At 45.8% G+C, this 27,229-nt stretch overlaps 1 protein-coding gene across 1 annotated transcript in view; it reads left to right on the top strand.

Moving 5' to 3' along the window:
* The window catches only part of LOC126095471 (protein krueppel-like), a 76,374-nt gene that overhangs the window by 37,835 nt on the left and 11,310 nt on the right, over positions 1–27,229 (top strand). Inside the window, exon 2 of the mRNA XM_049910260.1 lies at positions 25,999–26,096. Within this exon, the coding sequence (XP_049766217.1) occupies positions 25,999–26,096 (98 nt within the window). The remainder of the gene's footprint in view (positions 1–25,998; positions 26,097–27,229) is intronic.

Genomic DNA, 27,229 nt, shown 5'->3' with positions numbered 1-27,229 from the left:
AGGCAGGAGCAAAAATTAGACCTTTTAAGTCATAAGGAGAACCTCGACTACTGTGTCAATACAGTTTTTTGTTCAGCAGTCTGGGATCGCAAATCCGTTAAAATATGAACAGTGCCTGATTACGAGCAACCCGTCTTCAGATCTACCCTTGCTGCAAAGTACCTCGCCAGAGGAGCTACGCGGGCGGCCCACACATGTCAGAGAAAATCGTGGCTGCTTAACTCACAAGTTAACGAGTTATTCTACAGGAACATTAAAAACTTCGCTCCGAACTCTGTGTCATGAGAGACGGAGTAATATTTCACCGGGATAGGGGTGGAGGAGAAAATCAACCGTGGCTCCTTCAAAGAAACTATCCTAGCTTTCACTTGAAATTGTTTATAGAGCGCCTAAATTTGTACACGTGCACATCGATTTGCACGCAGCGTTCTCCTGAATGCCAGTCGCGTTTGAATTTCTTGTCAGGGTGTAAGAGGAAAGGACACAGGAAAACACAATCCGGTGTTAGTCTATACAGTCATCGTCACTCTCCCCTCCCTCCCCCCCCCCGCCCCCCCCCCGTTAACCTCTTTACATTAACTGTATTTGCTGAGTATCTACGTTACTGAATAAAAGTTGCTCATGCCAATGAGAAATGCCAGAGAACCAAAAATTTAACTATGCACTCTTAAGATATAACCATAAATGATCAAGTTCTATTTTTTAAAAATGTCTGGTTGGCAATGTCTCGAGCTGTGATTTTCACCAAAATGGGAAGTAAGAAGGTAAAGGACTAGAGGATTTAACGTCCCGTCGCCCTCTTGGTCGTTAAGGGATGGAGCAGCCATTAAGAAAGGGAGGACAAATTCGGACTGGGAAAGGATGAGGAAGGAAATCGATCGTCCCCTTCCTAAGGAACAGTACTGGCGTTTGCCTCAAGAGAGTTTGGGCTGTCACGGAAAACCTAAATCTCTATGGCAGGACGTGAATCTGAACCCCCGTCATCATGATTGCGAGACATCGGAGTATGTCAGAATGGGATTTTCACTCTGCAGTGGAGTGTGCGCTGATATGAAACTTCCTGGCAGATTAAAACTCTGTTCCGGACCGAGACTCGAACTCAGGACCTTTGCCTTTCGCGGGCAAGTGCTCTACCATCCGAGCTACCCAAGCACGACTCACGACCTGTCCTCGCAGCTTGTATTCCGCCAGTACCTCGTCTCCTACTTTCTAAACTTCACAGAAGCTCTTCTGCGAACTTTGCGAAACTATCCTTTCTTCCAGGAGTGCTATTTCTGCGATGTTCGCAGAAGAGCTTCTGTGAAGTTTGGAAGGTAGGAGACGAGGTACTGGCGAGAACGAGTCGTGAGTCGTGCTTCGGTAGCTCGGATGGTGGAGCACTTGCCCGCGAAAGGCAAAGGTCTCGTGTTCGAGTCTCAGTCCAGCACACAGCTTCAATCTACCAGGAAGTTTCATACCAGAGTCTGGTTTGTACATTGCAATAATTTTCTAATTTCTTGTATATGATGCCGGTAGAATGAATTATTTGAGACCCATGTCGTTTTCATTTATCTTAAGGAACGTATGATAGCGTTCCCCTCTGTAAATTGTGGACTGCATTGTCAGAGGAAGGAGTGAAATGTTTATATGTTCAAACTTTTAGACCTTTATATAGCGGCGCAACCTGCGTAATTAAAGTTCGTACAAAAATATCTGGAGAGATTGCAGTAACCAAAGGGTTACGACAAGGATATGCGATAGCACCTAAATTACTTAAAATATACCTGAATTCTACCATAAGGTTATGGAAACGCTCCAGTCGTAGTGTGGTTGTCTGTAAACGATGAGAAGCACTGTACTTCGCAGTATGCTGGTGATTAAATCATTTTTGCAGAGGATGAGTATGACATGAACTAGATGGAAAGAAAATTACACGGAGAATATAAGAAATGGAGTTTAACCATTAACTGAGAGAAAATGGAATACCTGCTTACTGGAGGAGGCTTTGGGATAGTAAGGCCTGTCGAGTCTTATAAATACTTGGGAGCCATTATAAAAAAAATGGATCCAGTGAAAACGAAATTAAGATCAGTGTTGGCCATGCTGGACAAGCAACCAGACAATTAAGTGGCGTTTTATGGTGCACGTATATTAGACCAGAAACGAGGATGAGAATCTTTAAAGGTTTTGTAGAAAGTGTAGCAGCTTATGAGACAGAAACATGAGAAATAACTGAAAGATTTAAGATGAAATAATTGTCAGTGGAGTTGGGGTTTTGGAGATGTTGCTGCAGAATGACACTTGGCGTGAGATTAAAAATGAAGACATATACAAGACAATGAACCTGAGCATGTCCTCCACAGCTGCGTGGTCAGCGCGGTACGGTGGGTTGCTAACCGAAGGGTCTTTGGCTCAATTCCTGGCCGCGTCGGAGACTTTTTCCGTTCTCCTCACGTTCCTATCGTCAGAATAGACATGGGCGTCACGGTAATGGATACAGTCGAAGCAAATTGTTTGAGATGGTGTAGGCATGTATGCCGTTTGGATGAAGACAGATGGCCAAAGAATATGATGGAATAGATTCCAACTAACAGAAGAAGAAGAGGACGAGGACGCTCGAGAAACAACGTTGGAAGAGCTACGCCAGAGAGAAATTTGCAGGCTGTGTGGATGTGAAATTTAAGTTCTTCTAGAAGGCTCAGTTTCACGTCTTGGTTATATTATGTGTGCAGTTTTCAATAATTTGACTAAATTACTATTATCTAAAAATATTGAACGAATCATTCACACCACTAATTTGAATATCACATACTCACTTTCTTGTAGTAGACGTGAAATTCTGCTATTTTATTTTTTCAACTTGAAATCCAACACCAGTTCAAACAATACATCAAAACAGAACAGAGAAAATATTCTGCAAGAAGAAGTTAAAATCAATTAATGGCGATAAAAAAATTTGTATACTTGTTGATACAAAATGTGCACCTTGTACGATCACAATTTTTTTATATTTTGTATAAGGAATGAAGGAAGATTATCCTTTAACGTCCAGTCGACATGGAGTTCATTAGAGACGGAGCATAAGCTGGGAATGTTTCAAGGGCGGGGGAAGAAATCGACCGCGTCCTTTTAAAGGAACCCTCTTGGCAATTTCCTGGAACGATTTAGGGAAATCACTGGAAATCTAAATCAGGATGGTCGAACGCGGTTTGAAACGTCAGTCCAGTATGGTGGTCACGTTTTGTACCAACATTTATACAACGTTGTACTTCATTATACTTCAGCACAACGAAATACTTTTTACTTTACATTACGTTTGGCAGGGCCCTTGTCGACCATACGCCTGCTCTACGAGCCTCTCGGATTTCTTTCTGTCGAGTTCACTGTTTGTCCTTTCGGTGTTGACGTTCATCCTAGCTATGTCCTGCCAGTTCTTATTCTGGGTCTTCCTCTTCCTCTCGTTCCGTCTACGGCCCTGCCGAAGTGACGCTTTCATAGTCAATGACATTTGTAAATATTATACGCTCTCCTGTGACAATGTACTGTCTCAAGTAAATCTTTTTATTCATTCCTGTAATAAAGATTACTAATATTTCATCTTTCTTGTTTGTACATGTATTATTGCTTACTACACGCAAAAGAAAACATAGCTCAATATCCCGTTAGGTCATCTGTCCACACCCATAATACAAGACGAAACCACACAATTAGTCTGCCATACTCTAGATTGTCCAAGATACATAATAGTTATAAATATTTAGGCCTCGAACTGTTTAATATGCTCCCTAAAATTGTACAAACAGTATCTAAAAATAAATTTAAGACAACACTGGGTCAATGGCTTAAAGGTAAAGCATTTTACTCAGTTGATGAATATAAAGATAAGGCAGATTTGCTGTTTTAACATGGAAAAGGTACCTCTGCCTGTAGTAGGACCTAAATTTGGAAAAACAATTTCTAACATATAGACATAGAACTATTTCGAGTGCTCTATATTTTCGAGTGCTCTATATTTGTATCAAAATCTTAGGATAATGACATAGTGTTATCAACGTGTTATCAACATGTATATGATAATGACATAGTGTTATCAACATGAATATTCCCCGCTTAATATAAGTTTGTATAATGTTTTCTTTTTTATTGTGAAATTAACACTATATAAAATTACAAATGTGTGCTATTGTATTACACTAACATTCGTATGATTTATGTGTACGTTGTTACGAGAATATAACCATCTTTATACTGTAATTGAACTTATTGACGAAGCCCATTGTATAAGAAAATACTGAACGGCCGATAAAGATTCTTACTCTTATTCATCTGTTGTAGTTAAAGATGAAGCATGTTCCAGAGCACTCAAAAAAGCCGCAGTTGTGGCCAGACGATTTTAGTTTCGTATGGTCACAATACATACCACCTCCAATACGGCCTTGCCTAGTAACGCACTGTAGTGTTCAAGTCAACCCTTGTGCTGCTGACAATTTTACCTATTACTAGGTTCTGAATAATGCAGAAGTTCAGGCGAATAAGCTCTTCTGCCAAATTTTCGGCCCTTTTTTCTCGGCGTATTTCGTTACCGTGGTGACGAGAGGTTGGTGCGTAGCGCACGGCACACCGCCCGACGGCGGAAACGCGTCTCCAGCTGATCTGTTGTGGGCGGGGATCGTTTGTTGACGTGTTCGACGGTCAGTCAGATAAGACCGCCTTGCGATAGGGGGCACTAAGCAGCCAGTTGCGGCCGGTCGCGCGTCCAGAGCGCACCGCGGCCATCGCTCCGACTTGGATACAGGTAGGTCTGCGCAGGCTATTTTTAAACTCACGTCTATCAGTCAACAACAAAGATCACCGCCGCTGGAAGGTTCCACTCCCCGAGTCTCAGCTCAATCAGCCCTGTCTCTCGAAACGTGACTCTCCCTAAAGGGTCCAGTGGTTCTTGCGAACTCATACTGTGATGATTTATGCTGCTCGTTTGGTGATGGTGTGGTACAGTGAGTGGCTCAGAGGGATATAAGTTCGATTGGCAATCTAGTGGTTTGAAGTTCATCGATTTGTTCGAAGAACGCTTTATGGTGCTTAGCATGTGCAGGGCTGCTAGCAATAGTTTCTTTTCAGGTAGTTACCTGCTTTTGCAGAGTACTCGATTCTTAACTGACAGTGCTTCTGTAACAAGAACTGCCACGTGGCTTCACAGCGCCGCTGTGATTTGTGGGGTGAGATGTACGCCACTTGCGTCTGAAAAATGTAAATTTTGCTTTATTTATTCGTCTTGTAACTATTTGAGGCGTGGATGAGAAGCGTAACCGGTATTAAACTATATCAGAGTTTAGAAAAGAAAATCCACATATATATATATATATATATATATATATATATATATATATATATATATATATATTCTACCAATAAACCGCAATCTAGAGTTACCCATTCTTGTATAATCTGATCGTTCCATTTGAGACCATTTCGAATAGTCACACCCAGATACTTGAAGGATGTTACCGCTTACCCAAGACTGGCCATTTATTTTGTACTCGTACATTAATGGGGATTTTCGCTTTCTTATACGCAGTAGGTTACACTTAATAATATTGAGAGACAACTGCCAGTCATTACACCACGCATTTATTTTCTGCAAAACTTCATTCATTTGTTCACAACTTTCGTGCGATACTACTTTCCTGTAGACTACAGCATCATCGGCAAACAGTCTAATGCCGCTGTCAATACCATCAATCAGAATGTTTATGTAAATCGTAAAAAGCGGCGGACCTATTACGCTGCCCTGGAGCACACCTGATATTACGCTTGTTTCTGTTGGAAGTACCCCATTCAGGACTATATACTGTCCTCTGTCTGTTAGAAAACTTTCTATTTAACCGCACATATCATCGGACAGACCGTAAGCGCGCACTTTTTGAAGCAAGAGACTGTGCGGAAGTGAGTCGAACGCCTTTCGAAAGTCGAGTAATATGGCATCAACCTGGGAGCCGGTATCTACAGCGCAACTGAGGAACTGATTGCGTCATAAAGCAGGGCTTTTGACAAAGAAGTCGAATGAGTGTTATCCAGTCCGGATGACGTACCTGTCAGCACTATGGCCTTGTATCGGCAAAAAGCAGAAAATTTTGGAAGTTGTTCTCTTGGTCGTACTGATTTACGTTTCCAAGTAATTACTAAATAACTTGAAGTGAACGCCTTCAAGGCCACCCCAGTTCCTTTCCTTGTCCTTATCCAGTTGGTCTAGGGTACGTCTCTAATTTTACATTGATAAGAGGAAGCGTCGTTTCCTCAATTTCGGAAATCATTGATATGGAAACGAGTTAGAACGCAATTCCTGCTGCCACATAAAGGAAAAAGTTCGCGTAAGGGAAACATATCGATTTATCTAGCTTTACGTTAACCAGATTAATAAAATGCGTACTATCGAAGGATTAGAGTTTCAACTTACAATGAAAAATCTTCCTTAGCAGTGCAAATGTTCTACTTCGATCGAACATAAATGTAAATCCATTTGTGTTTCTCACTAAACGATTCAAGAGAAGTGATTTCCTGGCGTCATAAAGCAACTCCTGTTACTCTGTCACCTTAAGGCCTGTCTCTCGTACTGGTTGACTTCTTTCAGTAAGAAATGTTTCCTTGTCTGTGGTAGTGTGTCTATTATTTCCTACTTTACTGTTTTATATGTATACATATATTCCTCTCCCTGCCGACACAGCAAAGAATCCTCTTATTTCTTATGAGTCTATTTTTTCAGCATCTCAAATGTTGCTATTCTCTACATTTCCAGTTTTCCTGTGGTCCATGATTCACTTCCTTACTAGACTGTGTTCGTTCTTTGAGCTATCACTTTTTCCTCAAATTAAGGCCTATGTCTGGTACTGGTTGACTTCTTTCAGTAAGAAATGTTTCCTTTTCTACGGTAGTGTGTCTGTTATTACCTACTTGCTTCGTAATTTTGTTTTCAGGGTAGAAGAATTGTATTAAGTAAACGGAATACTTTCCTGTCTTGTTTAACAAATTTTATTATTATTGTACGACTTAGGCTTCGGGTCATAAGCCCATTTTCTAGTAGAAAACTATTCCCAAAGATGGCAACCAAGCAAAGACAACACGTCAACTCCTTCATCAATCGATTTTCGACTTTGACACAGTTGCAATTGTGTTCTACAACTTTCAGTAGGACAGCATTTACAATAACTATGACATACAATAGAGTTGAGCTATATGAATGAAGGCACCAAGATTCTTCTTTTACGTAGATGTTGTAACATTTTCTAAAAGAGGTAAATTATTAAACTGAGTTTGCTCATTAATAGTAAGTGTGGGGACATACGCATCTATTGTTCTTAAATTTATAATATTTACGAGGATAATTAAGCGAGCTTAGCCGCTGTGTATTTGTGGTTTTATTTAACCTATTTTCGGCAAAGGATGAATCTGCCTTCTTTAATCACTAGCGTCTCTGGTGTCCTCTGAGTATGGTACGAATTAACGTCACATTCTGTCCAATGTAGTAGGCATGGCAGTCTTGGCGGATGATATTAGAAACCACAGTATTCATGATGGTCAGTAACTTATATTTTGAATTGAAGGAGCTTCTGCCGAATGTCTGTGGGACATAAAAAGACACAGAGAGACCCTTTGCCTTTAAAATTTTGCTTATACTATTACGGAGGCTATTCGAAGATCAATGTCCGATATGTCGCGAAATGAAAGCGACACTGAAAATCCGATGCAGCTTTGCACAGATGTGTTGGGCAGTGTCTGTAGTATTCCTGTCGGTAACGTCACTGCGCTCTTTTTAGATCTGAGGATACAGTGAGCAAGTAAAGATGCCGAGAACAATAGTGTCTCCCACAAAGTACGTGTGCTCGCTGAGAGGTTTCGCCTGATTTCATGCAACCCGACATAACTACCTTCTCTATGACAATTCTCGGCTTCGCATTGCAGGGGCAACGAGGACGCCCCTGTAGCGTTTTCGATGGGAAGTATTTGATTACCCAGATTCCACCAAGGACCTGGCTCCCTCTGATGTACGTCTCTGCTCACATGAACCGCTGGCTACGAGAACAAAATGTGGCACAGACAACACACTGCAGACCAGCGTAGAGAAGTGGCGGAAAGCACAGGCGACTGTCTTCTGTCACAAGAGGACTGGAAAGTTGGTGCAATGCTCCGTGCGACAAATGTCTTAAGTCAGAGCGGTGACTATGTGGAGGTGGGGAGGAGTAGTTGGAAGGTGTAGCAAACTATTGCAAATAAAATATATATGCATTATTTTTTTGCGCGGGGTAGCCGCGCTGTCTAAAGCGCCTTGTCACGTTTCTCAATGTTCTCCTCGTCGGAGGTTCGAGTCCTCCCTCGGGCATGGGTGTGTGTGTTGTCCTTAGCGTAAGTTAGTTTAAGTTAGGTTAAGTAGTGTGTAGGCAAGCCTAGCAACAGATGACCTCAGCATTTTGGTCCCACAGGAACTTACCACCACAAGACATTTTTGATTTTCAGTGTGATTTCCACTTCGCGACCGATCGGACCATACATTCTGAATAACCCTCGTAGGATGAAGACTGTACAGTACGAATGTAACTTTGTCAGAATGGTCAACACAGATAACTGTTATAATTTAAGTCAAGAATCGATAGATAAAGATCGTTTATTATTGCTTGGTTGACATCTTTGAGATTAGTTGTGCACGAGAAAATGGACTTACACACGTACCTAAGCCATACAAAAATAATTAAGTTTATGAAATTAGGCAAAAAAGTATTTCGGTTGTCAATACGACCCAAGTTACGAGGGTAGTCCCAAACGTAAGGTCTATTTTTTTCTAAGTGCATAGACCTGTTTATTTCTACAATGGCTTACATCAGTTTACAGATTGAACATTTAGCTATTTTTCGACATAATCACCATATCTGTCGATGCATTTTTGTAGACGCTGTGGCTGCTTTTGTATGCCGATGTCATACCAGCTCGCCGCCATGCTGTTCTCAAACTTATGAACCTCTTCTTTCACCTCGTCGTCGGAGCTGAATCCCTGGACCACAATTAACGCTGACAGGTACTGTGAGACTCTGAAAAAAGTCAAACGGGCAATTCAGAACCGGAGAAGAGGAATGTTGAGCAAGGGCGTACACATTCTCCATGGCAACGCTCGCCCACACGTAGCTCGGCAAACCGTTGCTCTCCTGCAACAGTTTCAGTGGAACCCAATCACGCACCCACCCTATAGTCCTGACTTGGCGCTCAGTGACTATCACCTGCTTCCTAAGTTAAAAAGAACATTTGGCCGGAAAGCGATTCAGCTCCGACGACGAGGTGAAAGAAGAGGTTCGTAACTTTCTGAAAAGCATGGCGGCGAACTGGTATGATATGGGCATACAAAAACTGCCACAGCGTCTACAAAAATGCATCGACAGAAATGGTGATTTTTGTGTTAGCAGAAGAGCCAACACCGTGTTTCGAGTAGAGGCCGATATGCACGCGTTTTAGCTCACGCAGGCTGGCGTGAGGAGGGAAGAACTATACAGACGTGAGGTCTGGAACATGACAAGGAATGAGAATTCAGAAAGCGGACGTAATTAGTTTGATACTTAACTTTAATCCATTAATGATGAACGTCGCTCTTGGCGGTACATGATTCACAATATCTGTTCAGAATACATTCTTGAAGATAGTAATTATAGTAACTGAATATGGCGCCTTGCTAGGTTGTAGCAAATGACGTAGCTGAAGGCTATGCTAAACTGTCGTCTCCGCAAATGAGAACGTATGTAGACAGTGAACCATCGCTAGCAACTGGGGCGAGTGCTAGGGAGTCTCTCTAGACTAGACCTGTCGTGTGGCGGCGCTCGGTCTGCAATCACTAGTAGTGGCGACAAGCGGGTCCGATGTATACTAACGGACCGCGGCCGATTTAAAGGCTACCACCTAGCAAGTGTGGTGTCTGGCGCTGACACCACAGTGATTATGTCGAAAAATAGCTAAATGTTCAAGATGTAAACTGATGTAAACCGTTACAGAAATAAACAGGTGTATGTACTTATAAAAAAATAGGAGACCTTACTTTTGTGATTACCCTCGTACAATGTTTCCCCAAGAACCTACAGTTGAACCGATTACAAGGAGTAGATGAATTCATTCCCTTCGTCCACTATATGGTCCTTAACTACGGTGTTAAACGTCGTCGCCAACCTCATTTTCGTTGCCGGTACTGTTCATTACTCTCGTCTTTCCTCAGTTTTTCTGTCAACCAGTATTTTATGCTCAGACTCTTCATCGCATTCAACAGGTCTGGAAATTCTATAATTTCGCAGACGTGGCAGTGTAAGAGGTTGGAGCACAGCTTAAGGGAACGTTAAAATGGCGGCGTGTGTGACCTCGGCCACTGCTGGGGGCAGTGGGGTTGGGGGGCTGCCAGCCAGACGGCGTGTCGCGCCCTCCCGGGTCCGCAATGGCCGCGGGACAGCTGGTCAGCTCCCGCCGGCCGCGCCTGGCCGTTGTGCGCTTCTTGCACCGAGCGCCGGCGCGCCACCAGCCTCCCCCGTGCGTTCCCCCTTCCCTCCCCGACACTCTTTGCGCCTGCGCAATTGCGCATCATGGCCGCCGGCCGGGGCTTCCCCGCCGCTCCCCCGTGTGCACACACGCCCGTGCGTCAGTGTGCGTGAATACGTGAGCGCGCGCCCCCGCCGTTCGTGACCAGCCGCAATGACTTCCCCCGGGCGCTGGCCAGTGACTCAGTGCGCAGTAATTTACCGGACCTGCTGCTCGCCGCGCCGCGCCGCCTGCCTGCTGCAGGGGGAGGGGGCCGCGGGGAACGCCGATAGCCCCCTGCGGCTGGCGACAAACGGCGGCGCCGCGTCGTGATGGACGTCCTCAGAACGGTGGCCCGATGACGTCTTGTTTAACATGACGTGGCCCCGCCGCCGACTGCGTGCGGCTGCCTCTATTAAGGGTGGGACACGACTCACCGGCGCCAACACCTTGCGTTTCGTGGCTCCGGAGTGTGGAGCTACACTCGTGAGAACGATGTCCGTTTACGGCTTCATGACAGCAGGAAGCCGCTCAGTTCCGAGGGCACGGGGAAGAGTAATGCCTCCAGTTTTTTCATGTGAGAACTCTCCAGGCTTTTTAAATTAAAAAAAATGGTTCAAATGACTCTGAGCACTATGGGACTTAACTTATGAGGTCATCAGTCCTCTAGAACTTAGAACTGCACTACTGGCCATTAAAATTGCTACACCAAGAAGAAATCCAAATGATAAACGGGTATTCATTGGGCAAATATGTTATAGTAGGACTGACATGTGATTACATTTTCACGCAATTTGGGTGCATAGATCCTGAGAAATCAGTACCCAGAACAACCACCTCTGGCCGTAATAACGGCCTTGATACGCCTGAGCATTGAGTCAAACAGAGCTTGGATGGCGTGTACAGGTACAGCTGCCCATGCAGCTTCAACACGATACCACAGTTCATCAAGAGTAGTGACTGGCGTATTGTGACGAGCCAGTTGCTCGCCCACCATTGACCAGACGTTTTCAGTTGGTGAGAGATCTGGAGAATGTGCTAGCCAGGGCACATTTTCTGTATCCAGAAAGGCCCGTACAGGACATGCAACATGCGGTCGTGCATTATCCTGCTGAAATATAGGGTTTCCAGCGATCAAATGAAGGGTAGAGCAACGGCTCGTAACACATCTGAAATGTAACATCCACTGTTCAAAGCGCCGTCAATGCGAACAAGAGGTGACCGAGACGTGTAACCAATCGCACCCCATACCATCACGCCAGGTGATACGCCAGTACGGCGATGACGAATACACGCTTCCAATGTGCCTTCACCGCGATGTCGCCAAACACGGATGCAACCATCATGAATGATGCTGTAAACAGAATCTTGATTCATCCGAAAAAATGATGTTTTGCCATTCGTGCACCCAGATTCGTCGTTGAGTACACCATCGCAGACGCTCCTGTCTGTGATGCAGCGTCAAGGATAACCGCAGCCATGGTCTCCGAGCTGATAGTCCATGCTGCTGCAAACGTCGTCGAACTGTTCGTGCAGATGGTTGTTGTCTTGCAAACGTCCCCATCTGTTGACTCAGGGATCGGGACGTGGCTGCACGGTCCGTTACAGACATGCGGATAAGATGCCTGTCATCTCGACTGCTAGTGATACGAGGCCGTTGGGATGCAGCACGGTGTTCCGTATTACCCTCCTGAACCCACTGATTCCATATCTGCTAAGAGTCATTGGATCTCGACCAACGCGAGCAGCAATGATAAACCGCAATCGCGATAGGCTACAATCCGACCTTTATCAAAGTCGGAAACGTGATGGTACGCATTTCTCCTGCTTACACGAGGCATCACAACAACGTTTCACCAGGCAACGCCGGCCAACTGCTGTTTGTGTATGAGAAATCGGTTGGAAACTTTCCTCATGTCAGCACGTTGTAGGTGATGCTACCGGCGCCAACCTTGTGTGAATGCTCTGAAAAGCTAATCATGTGCATATCACAGCATCTTCTTCCTGTCGGTTAAATTTCGCGTCTGTAGCACGTCATCTTCACGGTGTAGCAATTTTAATGGGCAGTAGTGTACTTAAACCTAACTAACCTAAGGACCTCACACACATCCCTGCCCGAGGCAGGATTCGAACCTGCGACCGTAGCGGTCGCGCGGTTCCAGACTGTAGCGCCTCGAACCGCTCGGCCACTCCGGCCGACTTTAAATAAAACAAATTTTATTAAGGTTTTACATCTTTATTCTTCATGCCTACAAAATTAAGAGGGGCGTTCTAAAGACATGGCACGAAACAGCATTGTGCGTATAATGGCAGTTATTCAGAAGTAATCGCCAGACGTCCGAGCGCCACTCTCCCACTGTTTCATGAGCCAAAGGATTCCTTTTTCCCGGAATTCGTGTAGCTGTGACAGGAGCCACATCTCTCCCCTGTGTCCTTCACTTCGTCGTCCGAGTTGACGCGCTTCCCTTTGTGATGTTCTTTTAGTGGACCAAACGCGTGGAAGACGCACGGCGACATGTTAGGGATGTAGGGCAGATGCTCCAGCTGCTTCTACTTGAACTTGGCCGTTACACTCTGTGTGACCTTGGAGACGTATGGATGCGTGTTATCGTGGAGCAGAATTACTCCTTCCGTGAACAGTCCAGGCCGTTTGCTCTTGATGGACTTGCGTAGGTTACGGAATGTCTCACACTACACGTCACTGTTAATGGGTTTTCCGTGCTCGAAGAATTCGATGAGTAGCGCACCTCGGACGTCGAAAAAGATGGTGAGCCTTACTTCCTCTTCAGGGCACAGCATTTAATCTTTTAGGAGCAGGCGACAGACGCGCGTGACCTCGCTGGGCACTACATTCGTGCCCGTAGATGTCTCTCTACGTTATCTAAAAGCGACATGTGCAAATTTCAACCGGTTTGGTTGTTACGATCTTTCGTACCTTTTCATTTGAACACTCATAATATTTCTCAGCATAATAACCAGGGCAAGGAACACGTTTCTCCCAACAAGAGGTTTTGTTCTGCAGACATTTAGTGGTCCTGCGACCACACTGTGTGTGACTCTTGAGTCCGCTAGTAATAACGAGCAAAGAAAGGTTGAAAACTTGCTGGCGGATTAAAACCGAGTGCCGGATTGTGTCTCGAACCTGGAACGTTTGCCTTTCGTGGGCAAACGCTGTGCCATCTCATCTATACAGGTAGAAATCGCGATCGGAACTCTCAGCTTCGGTTCCATCAGCACCTCGCTTCTAGACAGGAGAGCTTCTGTCAAGTGAAGCTGAGAGGGTTGGAGTCGTGCCTGGTTAGCTCAGTTGGTAAGAGCACTTGCCGCTGCGAAAAACTTCGATGTCCAGAATAAACATTACTCAGGAAGGAAGGAAGATTAATTTCGTTTTGTGCCATTGCATAGTGCCATTGTACACTGTCATAAAACCATTAAATTAAACAAATAGTAATTAAATGTACTGAATAATAAAATAATAATAATAATATGATGTTTGTATTGTATGTTAATACCAGATTACTAATAATGTGCAGGGAACGAGGATGGTGACGGCCTTGACCTATTGTTAGGAAGCATCCCAGCCATCGCATGGAATGTTTTTGGAAAACCATGGAAATCGCAAATCCGGATGGCTGGATCAGGTAACACACCTGAGCCCTCATTACAAGAGCACTATGTTCTGAACTGCTTTCGTTTATAAGTAACGGTAACAACACCGAGAGCTATAGAGATCATGAGCATTACTGTGTACAATCAGAAGGAATCTGTAAGGGGAAGATCTTGGCCTATGCTTCAAAAGCAGTTTGATACTGATCACCTTCAGTTCTTGTGGAAGTCGGTTGAAAATGAGTGCCGCACAGTTCGCTAGACTGAGTGGAACGGCGTGTTCCCCTCGAGCAGTTCGTTTCCGTCAAGTATACACTGAGTAGATGCAGCTGTCGCTGTTAACCTGTTTCGCTATAACAGACCGAGTGAGTTGGAGGAACAGCGTTCCAGCTCCCATCTGACCATCTGTGATTTTTCTAAACCATTTCAGCGAACACCGGGATGCTTCCTTTGAATAGGGGTTGTTGAACTTTATTTGCCATCCTTACCCTCAGTGAACAGTGCACCACCTTTAATGACCATGTCGTTGGCGACACGATAAACCCTCGGTTTTGTTACCATTTGAACAGTTACAAAATTTCCTGAAAGAGCAGTGTATGGTAAGAAATAAGAGTTTAATGTTCCACTGATACACTCTTTCACAAAAGAGACGCACCATGAAGGAATTCTCCGAATGGGTCGGAAAACGCTATATGTGATGTACATGTATAGACAAACATATGATTACAATCTCAGAAAAATTGAAGAGAAAGAGGTTCACAAATTGGGCAAGTCAGTAAAGTCCACCCTTGGCCCTTATGCAAGCAGTTGTTCGGCTTGTCATTGATTCATAAAGTTATTGGATGTCCTCATGAGGGATATCATGCCAAATTCTGATCAATTGGCCCGTTAGATTGCAGGCTCCCGAGGCGGTTGTGCATAATACTCCGAAAGTTCACAGTTGGTAAGAAATCTGGCAACCTTGCTGCCCAAGATAGGGTTCGGCAAGCACGAGGACAAGCAATTGAAAGAATCGCCGCTTGCGGTCGAGCGTTATCTTGCTGAAATGTAGGCCCAGTATTGCTTGCCATGTAGGGCAACAGCCGGCCGGTGTGGCCAAGCGGTTCTAGGCGCTTCAGTCTGGAACCGTGCGACCGCTACGGTCGCAGGTTCGAATCCTGCCTCGGGCATGGATGTGTGTGATGTCCTTAGGTTAGTTAGGTTTAAGTAGTTCTAAGTTCTAGGGGACTAATGACCTCAGATGTTAAGTCCCATAGTGCTCAGAGCCATTTGAACCATTTTGTAGGGCAACAAAACGGGGTGTAGAATGTCTTAGACGTACCGCTGCGTTGAAATGGTGCCGCGGATGACAACAAAAAGGCTCCTGCCGTGAATATAAATTGCACTCCAGACCATCATTCCTGGTTGTCGGGCCGTATGACAGTTGACAGCCTGGCTGGTATCTGAGATCTGTCCAGGGCGTCTCCAGACACGTCTTCGCCGTTCATAGAGGCTCAATTGGAAGCGGGACTCATACTGAAGACAATTCTACTCCAGTCGATGAGATTCCAGGCTTCGATGACCAGCGACGGCGGTCTTCACATCCTAGAGAGCGGTTAACAGCACCGGACGTACCAGTATTCGTCATCAGGTTGGCGGCCAGAGGGATGAAGAAGATACCAAGGATGTCAAGTTCTTGCTATGCCTATTTTTGTTAACAAAAGAAAAGAAGACTACTCGGTCAAGTAGCTCCTGAGGTGGCATCACGAAGCTGTATGCGCCTCGTACCAGTCCTCCCACCAAGGTAAAATCCTTGGTAGTACCGGGAATCTAACCTGGATGCTCCACTTGTTAACCGTCTACTCTTAACTACTCAGCGCCAGGGACGTACTTATATAAGAGCAGCGTTCAAAGAGTAGTGCAACACTTCTTTTTCCTCTAACAACTTCGGCTGAAAAACTGCGGAATTTGTTGTGGGACATGGTGAATTATTATCGCTTTAGCCCCTATAATTTAGTGGAGTTCCGATAAGCAGCAGCGCTATACGTATCGTTCAAAATGGCGTCTGTATCGGAGTTGTTTTCGAAGAGAGGCCAACGAGAAATACAGGTCGTGGTGTGTACGTCACAGCACGTGACACTGTGGGTCTTAGGTGTGCCAGTAGCAGTCTCCGGCGGGGACCGAGTATCTATTTCAGACGAGTTTAACAATCCTTGACTGCTCGTTTGAATGCGGGTCCCGGTAGCACACGAAAAATTTAAGACCTTTAATCGGTACCTCTTCAGCTATATAGAGACGGAGCCGAGCGTTCGCGAAGTGTGACGGACAGGCCGATTAGTGTGACGCCACAAGTGCGTTGCAGGTCCCGTATGTCTCGTTGGTCCAGGTTCCAAGCAGAGGGCTATCACTGAGTTTCTTTTGGTGGAAAACCAGAAGTTCGCAGATATACATAGGCGCTCGTAGAATGCCTACGGATATCTGGCAGTGAACAAAAGCACGGAGAGTCATTGGGCGAGGCGTCTGTCATCATCCCAACAAGGTGACGCAAACCTGTTTGACCTCACACGGGCCAGCCGACCGCACACAGCTGACTCCTGCAATGCTACCTTCAGGAAATTGAGGAAACGGCTTCAGCGTGTTCGTTGCCACAAAAATGCAAACGAACTTCTTCTCCATGACAACGCAATGTTTGAGACAAGTCTGCGCACGCGAGAGCTCACTAAACTACACTGTTCTTCCTCATTCACCCTACAGCCCAGATCTCGCACATTCCGATTCCTATTTATTTGGCTCAATGTAGGAAGCAGTTCGTGGGTGATGGAGAGGTTATTTATGCAGCAAGACTTTGGCTGCGACGCCGCCTAACAGATCAGTACCATGTGGCATAGAAGGCCCTCTCAATAAGGTGGCGTACTGCCGTCGCATTGACTACGTTGAGAATTAGGGGCTTGCAACGAAAACAGTGGGGAATAATATGGTGTGTTGGAATATTGGAGAAAACCAACCTGCTTTCAGAAAAAGGTATTGTATTACTTATTCAAAGTCCCTCGTATGAACTGCTGCCCGGAAAACGAGTTTTTGTCAAATAAAGAAGTTTGTGCCACTATAGTATTTAGCTTTCGAAAAGTTACTTGTCGCTTATGATTTCCCTGTATTAACGAATGAATCGATCCTCTAGACGGTGTCTTGGTAGCAATAACGCCGTGAGGTATCATTGAAGACAACAGTGTGCGATGAGATGCGGATGGTTCCTCCCTGGTGCTACACAGTAACAGCGCGTGTGCCGCACGAAGCGCGAGAACAAAGAGGAGCTTGTAATGGAATACCGGCGCGGCTCCCCTGGCGCCGTGATCGACTGTCGACTGTCCCTCCGACTGCGGCGCACATATCGATCATGGCAGACGCCAATATGGAGCTCCCCCTGCGTCTCATTTCTCCCCGCGCGCCGCCGCCGGCCGACATCCCCTCGTCTGGTGCGGACCCCAGCGTTCTTGCTCTCGCCACTCCTGTATTCTTAAATTCTCCTTCAACTGTGCACTCGCCTTCCGCACAGCTCTTCTCATTCCTTGACAGCCTGGCATCCTCACTCCTTCTAATAGCATTAATTTCCAGTTGATCCAGCAAATTTTCTTATGGAAACTTCAGCAAAAAACCTCTTCCCCCCTTTCCTCCTTCCGCCCTTTTTATCTACTGCTTTCCTAATTTTCATTCACTTCTGTTCCTTAAAGCTTCTCTTTCTCTTTAGAGATCTCGGCCCTTTCTTTGAGCTTGACGATGAATCTCACAGAGGCTGGAAGTGGTAGCCTGAATGTAACAGAGATAGAAAGTGCCATTTAGTCTTGAAGTGAATCCACCTAAAGTCGGGTCTATACCCTGCCTTAACAGAAGCCTTTTAGGAACAGCTTCTTCCCTGATGCACACTCCGAAGCTACAGATTCATTTTCAGGGCTTCGGACGTTACATGAGGACCTTCGTTGAGATGTCAACGAACTAAAAACTTGTATCTGCGAGTTTTGCCGTTTTCTGTCATACATGGCACCAAATCGAAGTTAATTCAGGATATGGAAGTTGCTTAAGCGTTATGTCCGTTGGGTTGCGATTACTGCTGAGAACATCTATAATGTAAGCACTGTCTAATCGAACTTATCAGGGCACCTATTGGTGGACATTAATACGGGGTATGTCCGCTCTTTCCCTTTATGGAGGCTTGGTCACTGCTGGAGACACTTTCAGTGAGGTGTCCCAATGTCTGTTCAGGATTGGCAGCCCATTCTTACTCAAGAACCAAACCACGTAGGACGCTGGTATTTGGAGCAAAGTTGATTTTCTCACATCCAAACGGCGTTCCATTGGGTACACATCAGGGCTCTGCGCCAACCAGTCCATTTGAGGACTGTTATTGTTGACAGACCATTACAGATGGTGCTTTGTGACGGAATGCATTAACACGCTGATACAAAAAGTTATCGTCTACGAACTGTTCCTGTACCGTACGTACTAAACATTGCTATAATATGTGTTCATATCCTTCTGCATTTAGGATTTTCTTAAGCGCAATAACGAGATCACGTCAAAAGCAATAAAAACATTCCTATTCCGAACACCATCTTGTCCTTATTTCATTGTTGCTACAATAGTGGACGACAAGAGTCCTCCACCCATTCGCCAAACCGAAAACGTCCCTTCGGATTACCACAGGGTACAGAGTCATTCATCACTCCATATCACTCGTTTCCATTCATCCTGTGTCCAGTTGCGTCGTTCTTTAAACCACCTTAAGGGTCGCCTAGCTACTGACTACCTAAATATGTGACTTCTGAGAAGCTGCTCGAGCAATTCTTTCTTATTCCCCATGCACAGTCGTTGTGGTACCTGGACTGGACTGGTAGTAGCATTTTGGAATTCACGAGTGACTCACTCCAGCAGACTATATCCTACAAGCCCCCCCCCCCCCCCCTCCCCCCGCCCACAGCGATCGACGGTCCTTGTCAGCCAGAACATTTAGTGTACTTACGAGTAGTTTGGTCACTTCACAGTGACATCTCCAGCAGTCGATGTGGGCAGCTGTAGAAGAGCTGAAATGTTCCTGATCGTGACGGATATGTTACTCAGGTGAAATCTAATGAGTAGTCCACATTCGAAGTCAAGACTTTCTACACTGCGTTTCTCAACTTCCTATTAAAGTATTGCTGTGGATTACGGGATCCTGACCAGATAGGATAGGCGGTGGACATCGAAAAAGTTCAAAGAAGTGCATCTCGTTTTGTATTACTTCGAAATAGGGGGCAAAGTGCTACGGATATTACATGCGAATTGGGAGCTCGCACGGAAAGATTTAAATGTTCATTTTTCCTGTTTCGCTGTTAGAGAGTGGAACGGTAGGGAAAAAGTGTGAAAGTTATTCGATGAACCCTCTGCCAGGCACTTAAGAGTCATTTGAAGACTAGTCATGTAGCTGTAGATGTAATTCGTCGTCGAAAGGACTGGCTTACACCTGTTCGACCGATTTTTGAGTATTGCCCAATTATGAGGGACGCTTGTTAGAATGACTTCATGAAAGCGATAGCCCAAGGTGCAACGAAGAGCGGCACGTTTCGCCACGGAATAGTTTAGTAAGCGCGCGATACTGTTAAGGAACTGCTCAACCAACTCCAGTGCACACGCTGCAATATACGTTTTTTTGTATCACGTAGGGGATTGTTCTTAAAATTCCGAGAGTATATATTCGAGCAAGAGTGGGGCAACATATTAATTCGAACCATACATGTCCAGCGAAATGAATACGACGCGAAAATCGAGGGCGGATTATCGACAATCATTCTTGCAACGTGCCTTTCGCAAATGGAACGGGGAAGTGAGGAAAAGATGTTACCAGTACGACACACTATACGGTGGCTCCTGGAGTGTGGACCTAAATACACTTTTGGAGGCTTTTAGTTAGCAATGTCAACGAATGTAGGAGACAGTGGTAGAACGGCAGCTGCAGCACGTGAAAGCGGGCGTAGATACAGAAATTTGCTGTCCCTGGAGGTTAGTGTCCACCGCCTCAAAGTTCTCTGGATGGATCGGTTTAGAATTACAGATGAGGCTACAAGGAAGGAAATGGAAAAAAACGGCTCGCCCTGGGCGTTGAGCGATATTGTCGGCGAGTCAATATTCTCCACTGCTCTCTATGGTACACACAAACCGCTTCCATATTTATTACGCGTCTAGACCGTCGGCAAACACGCGCCGTGCAAACAGGGAAACGCTCTAGCGCGCGACATTCAAACACGAGATACCGGCCGACTCGAGTTCACACTGCCTCCTCCCTACGTAACGCCTGATCTACGATTATTCGATCGCGCCACCGCCTTCTATACTCCGCGCCAGCTGCTTCAAGTACTTCAGTGAGGCGGAATTGTGGAGACGTGGAAGCAACCGTGTAAAAAAAGACACGGCCTGTGAGGGAGGCTGAACTGATATGTGAATACACAGTTCGTAAATGATCCACTTTGCTTCCAACACTATTAACACTCACACTCACTCACACACACACACACACACACACACACACAGACGATCAACATTTTAATCTTATCGCACAGAACCAAACCTTATTTTGACGAAGGAGAACTGCCATTTTGTAGAGTATGGGTTGATGTAATCACGATAACTGTTGTACGAAATCAGTTTTCTGGTTGCATGCAGCCTGCGTGCGACAAAATTTGATTTATACTGGGGCGTGCTGAAAAGTAATGCGTCCTAAGTTTTTATTTGAATACGCTTAAAACATTTTAAGTAAAACAATAGTCATTAACATTCTACATTTTTATTCTTCATGTGTGCAGAGGGCTCCGAACTATGTATCGTAACATGACAGCGCGTAACGTAAATATTACTGTGTGTGAGAAACAGCGGGCTGTAATCGAGTTTCGAATTCGAAGAGTTCGTCCACACATGCGGCACTCTGTAATTCAGCATGACAGTGCCATACCACACACCACTGCTGCGGCATCTGCAACACTCCGAAGCCTTGGTTTCCCTGTCATCGATAATCTTCTATACAGTCCAGACTTGGTCCCTTCCGTTTTTCATCTGTTGCCTTAACTTAAAGAACACCTTCGATGACTTCATTTTGATAGTGGTGTAAGCAGAGATGAGCTTATGGCTCCGTCAACAAAATCAAACATTCTAAATTGACGGTGTCAAGAAACTAGTCTCTCTTTGGGAGAAATGTGTTCGTCGCCGGGGTGACTATGTTGAGAAATACATATATAAGCTTGTAGACATGAAGAATAAAGACGTAGAATTTTAATAAAATTATTTTTCCTTAAAAAACTTGGCTATCACATAAAAAATTTATTACTTTTCATCAAGCCCTAGTATTTTCTGTTGTTACTCCATCACATTTACATTAGGGTTTGTACAGTATGTGTTTCGGTGAAGATGGCTAGGGATTCATGCATGATTAAATTCTGTGCAGCCTATAGAACTTATAACTTCTGTATTTTTTAAATGCAACGTTTTAGATTAATCGTGACTTCTACGAATACCATATGAAACCGCAAATTATGGCTTAATTGTGGAACGGTGACTGAGTGGAATATTTATTTGTATTGTTATGATTACAGTCAATTTATTTATTGAGTATTTAATGTAACATATTCCAACAAGTTTCAAGTATATTTTTCTCACCATTAGACAATACTTAAAGATAAAAAATCTTAATCTAAATTAACATACAACTGTTTTGTCCACTGTTCTGTTGCTGGAGTGACTATTGGTGTATTTGGAGGAGGAAGGGCGGAGATGCAGTAGGTCGCCAAATCGATGTCTTCTGCTTGCATGGGGCTGTCCCTCGTTATGATTAATACCACAGAAATGCCACCCTATTTTATTTAAGAAATACTGCTTACGTCTACATATAAACGTTTGTGAAATAAACTGCGTCGAAACTAGTCTCAGACTAAGAAGAACAATAGTGATGTTACCCTACAGCTCCGTCAGTGTGCCAAAGATGCCGATGAAGCTTTGTGACAAAAAATCACTGTAGTACCAATCACAACAAACAACGAGTCACAGTTCCACGCCAGCAAAAGACACAGCTGGACTTCGATTTCTAGCCACCTAATGTCCCCCTCCGCCCCTCCAATTACCGCAATAGTAAACTTTAAACAAATGTCACTGGGTTAATTTTTAAGATTTTTATCTTTACGTAACATCTGTCTGTATAGACGCCTGATGATGAGCAAAACATGCTTAAAACGTGTTTCCACTATGTTAAAGTAAACACAAAGTTAGTAAATTGACTCGCGCCCGCCCTGCTAGCCGCGCGGTTTAACTCGCTGCTTCCCGAGCGGGAAGGCGTGCCGGTCCCCGGCACGATCCGACCAGCGGATTAGTGTCAAGGTCCAGTGTGCCGGACAGCCTGTGGATGGTTTTTACGGCGGTTTTCCATCTGCCTCGGCGAATGCCGACTGGTTCCCCTTATTCCGCCTCAGTTACACTATGTCGGCGACTGCTGCACAAACGCTGTCACCACGTACGTATACACCATAATCACTCTACCACGCAAACATATGGGGTTACACTCGTCTGGTATGTGACGTTATCTCGGGGGGGGAGGGGGGGACCACTGGGGCCCGAACCGCACAATAACCCCTGGGTTCAGTGTGGTGTGGCGGTGGTGGTGGTGGTGGGGGGGGGGGGGGGGGGGTTGGACTGCTGTGGCCTGTTGTGGGTTTGTGAACCAATGAGGGCCACAGCGGGACGAAGCGTCTCCGTCGTTTCTAGGTCCCCGGTTCAATACACAATACACAAACTTGACTGGCAGCAGAAAAAGACAAATAAGTATAAATAGAGACCAGTACATGTTAAGTAAAGATGAGGGTAACTTCCACACTAATTGTTCATAACGATTTAACAGTACCGTCACGAACTTGGGTCAGAATAGGCTCCTTCGAAAAGTTGCATCTACATGGGGTTCGCAAATGTGGTCATCGTGGTTTTATTGCATCGGGGGAGACACAGTGAAGTACCTGCTCCGGGAAAAATTGTTCCTGTAACCATCCTTATCAGGGAGGCTTTTTATCCGAAGTGGTAAGGAGAGACTCCATAGATCTTATGTTGGTCATTCTGTCGTGGTATGGGGGTGAAGGCAAGTCTCTGCTGTAGCGTGCCTGCTTCTCCAATTTGAACGCAACAGTTCCTTTCTATAAAGACGCTTGTAAACAATCAAAAACTCTGTCGAATTTTGCTATGTTTGCCATATGTCTGACAGTGTACAATGCTGCCTGATGCGTTTATCAGTCATGGATCGCGTTGGAGGTGTATGCCGTAGATTCTGACTGGCGGAAGATTTGACAAGATGACAAACGTTGTTTGTGTTGAGGTTTCGCCACATTAAGATAGTTTTATTACAATTCCCTCACTGTATCGTGAGTTTCCACAACTATGTAAACTACGATAAAGGATGAAAACAAAACAGCATTGGAAATTACGAAACACTTAGAGGTGTCACACCTTTTCCAGCCTTATACGAGGGTTGTCCAGAAAATCAGTTCCGATCGTACGCGAAATGGAAACCACATTGAAAACCAGAAATGTTTTATTTGCAACAGTTAGGTACACCTTACACCAACTTCTCTACATAATCGCCGCTCCAAATTCGATTCTTGGCGTAGTGTTGTATCAACTTCCCAATATCCTCGTCATAGAAAGCAGCCGCCTGTGCTTTCGACCAGTTATCTGCACTGGTCTGCAGCTCGCTGTCAGTGGAAAAATTTTGTCTTCATAGCCAGCGGTTCTTGTGAGCAGTGATGAGACTCAAGGGGAGCCAATTACGGACTGTATTGTGAGTGATCAGACACTTCTGATCGGAAACGCTGCAGGAGCGTCTTTATTACCCCCGCAGTGTACGGCCGAGAACTGGCATGAAGAAGGAACTGCTCGACAGTTGTGTTATGTTGGCTGCACGACACAGTCGAAATATCTATGCAAGCCCTCCTACTTGGCGGCAGACGCTATTCCCTTCGCATCTTTATGTGCTCACTGTTCCTCTAAACTGAAAAGAGCGACGCGACACGATCGACGGGCATACTAGAGACACTGCCCAACACATCTGTGCAAAGGTTTACCGGATTTTACCAGTGGTTTCCATTTCGCTGCCGATTGGAACTTACTTTCTGGACAACCCTCGCAATGCGCAGGATGAAGTTAAGAACAAAATCAGTATTCTACGCACAACATACAAGCGGGAGTACAATACACTACTGGCCATTAAAATTGCTACACCATGAAGATGACGTGCTACAGACGCGAAGTTTAACCGACAGGAAGAAGATGCTGTTATATGCAAATGATTAGCCTTTCAGAGCATTCATACAAGGTTGGCGCCGGTGGCGACACCTACAACGTGCTCACATGAGGAAAGTTTCCAACCGATTTTCATACACAAATAGCAGTTGACAGGCGTTGCCTGGTGAAACGTTGTTGTGATGCTTCGTGTAAGGAGCAGAAATGCGTACCATCACGTTTCCGACTTTGATAAAGGTCAGATTGCAGCCTATCGCGAATGCGGTTTATCGTATGGCGACATTGCTGCTCGCGTTGGTCGAGATCCAATGACTGTTAGCAGATATGGGTTCCGGAGGGTAATACGGAACGCCGTGCTGGGTCCCAACAGCCTCGTATCACTAGCAGTCGGGATGACAGGCATCTTATCCGCATGGTTGTAACGGATCGTGCAGCCACGTCTCGATCCCTGAGTCAACATATGGGGACGTTTGCAAGACAACAACCATCTGCACGAACAGTTCGACGACGTTTTGCAGCAGCATGGACTATCAGCTCGGAGACCATGTCTGCGGTTACCCTTTACGCTGCATCACAGACAGGAGCGCTTGCGATGGTGTACTCAACGACGAACCTGGGTGCACGAATGGCAAATCGTCATTTTTTCCGATGAATCCAGGTTCTGTTTACAGCATCATGATGGTCGCATCCGTGATTGGCGACATCGCAGTGAACGCACGTTGGAAGCGTGTATTCGTCATCGCGATAGTGGCGTATCACCCGGCGTGATGGTATGAGGTGCCATTGGTTACACGTCTAGGTCACCTCTTGTTCGCATTGACTGCACTTTGAACAGTGGACGTTACATTTCAGATGTGTTACGACCCGTGGCTCTATCCTTCATTCGATCCCTTCGGAACCTTATATTTCAGCAGGATAATGCGCGACCGCATGTTGCAGGGCCTGTACGGGTGTTTCTGGACACAGAAAATGTTCGACTGCTACCCTAGCCAGCAGATTCTCCAGATCTCTCACCAATTGAAAACGTCTGGTCAACGGTGGCCGAGCAACTGGCTCGCCACAATACGCCAGTCACTACTCTTGATGAACTGTGGTATCGTGTTGAAGCTGCACGGGCATCTCTACCTGTACACGCCATCCAAGCTCTGTTTGACTCAATGCCCAAGCGTATCAAGGCCGTTATTACGGCGAGAGGTGGTTGTTCTGGGTACTGATTTCTCAGGATGTATGCACCCAGATTGCGTGAAAATGTAATCACATGTCAGTTCTAGTATAATATATTTGTCCAATGAATACCCATTTATCATCTGCATTTCTTCTTGGTGCAGCAATTTTAATGGCCAGTAGTATATATATATATATATATATATATATATATATATATATATATATGTGTGTGTGTGTGTGTGTGTATCGAAGTTCTCAGGTCCTCCTACGGGCGGTCTACGCTATATATTCTTACCGTGAGGTATTTTAATGAACTACCATGGATTTTCTCTATCTTATGTTTTCGTTTGTAGTGTGAGGGCGAAGTACCTCTAAACAAATTGTTATAAGTCAGCAGGCAGGCAAGTACAGGTGTGTGTGTATGTGTGCCAGCAGGGCTGGTGTCGCGGCGAGGGCCGTCCGCAGGCGCGCCGCCGGCCAAGGGCTCTCCGCCCCCGGAGGCGGACAACAACAACGAGCCGGGCGGCCTGGTGGTGCGCGCCGCCTCCGCCTTCCCCGGGCTGCCGCACCCCGGCCTGCTGCTGGGGCTGCAGGCGACGCTGGCGGCTCGCCCGCTCTACTGGCCGACGCTGCCGCAGCCGCCGGTGCCGCCCCCGCAGGCGCCGCTCCCGGCCGCCGCCTCCAGCACGCCGCGCCGCCGCCGACCCACCGCCTCCTCCAAGCCCGGGTCGCCCGCCGCCACCACGCCCTCGCCCGACGACAAGGCTGCCACCTCGTCGGGACCCACCACGCCCAACGGCGACAAGGTGCGTCGTCGCAAACACTGTGGCTTCACGAGATGATGACGTTGTGTTGGGGTGCAAGTTCTTTAGCTCCCGCACTAAAATCTTGCTAGACGAGTTCTTAAGTTACTGATTTGTTTTTGTGTAGAAGCTGAAGTAATGAATTAAACTTTGTGCTACGGCCAGGATTCGAACTCCTGCTTATTACGCCGATGTGCTAACCCGTACACTGCAATAGCAAGGTGGCTGCTACAGCTGCACGGACGTGTAGTCCAATGCGAACCCTGACACTGACTTCAGTTCACACTTTCAGCCCATATTCTCCTTCTTAAATTGTCAGTAATGCCGAGCCTCTCCAGCATTCGAATGATATCCCAGTTTTTGACGTAATGAGGAAATTCTCCCTGTGCATGACGATTTAAGTAGAGGAAAGTGGACTGAAGGTGTGAATTGAAGTTTGCGTTAGGGAGGGCGGCGTAATAGTGGAGGCCATGCAGCAGTGATACCCGCAATGCTCTGGTGGCCGGCACGGTAGCTCAGCGTATTCGGTCAGAGGGCTGCCTGCTCTCTGTAAGGAAGTCAACGATTATCTTGAACGGATGTCTTGTGACGTCCGCCCAGACCAAACGCAACGAACTATATCGAAAGAAAGGTGGTGTAGTGGTTAGCACATCTACCGACGTCCGCATCTCGTGGTCTAGTGGCTAGCGTTGCTGCCTCTGGATCACGGGGTATCGGGTTCGATTCCCGGCCGGGTTGGGGATTTTCTCTGCCCGGCACCTGGGTGTTTGTGTTGGCCTCATCATTCGTGACGGTGGCTAGATTGGACTGTTAAAAAAAATCTGACTGTCTCAAAATTGGGGCTTTGTACAGGCGCTGATGAC

This window comes from Schistocerca cancellata, chromosome 8 (assembly GCF_023864275.1).
Source record: "Schistocerca cancellata isolate TAMUIC-IGC-003103 chromosome 8, iqSchCanc2.1, whole genome shotgun sequence".
Lineage (NCBI taxonomy): Eukaryota > Metazoa > Arthropoda > Insecta > Orthoptera > Acrididae > Schistocerca > Schistocerca cancellata.
This window is presented reverse-complemented; position numbering and strand designations above follow the sequence as displayed.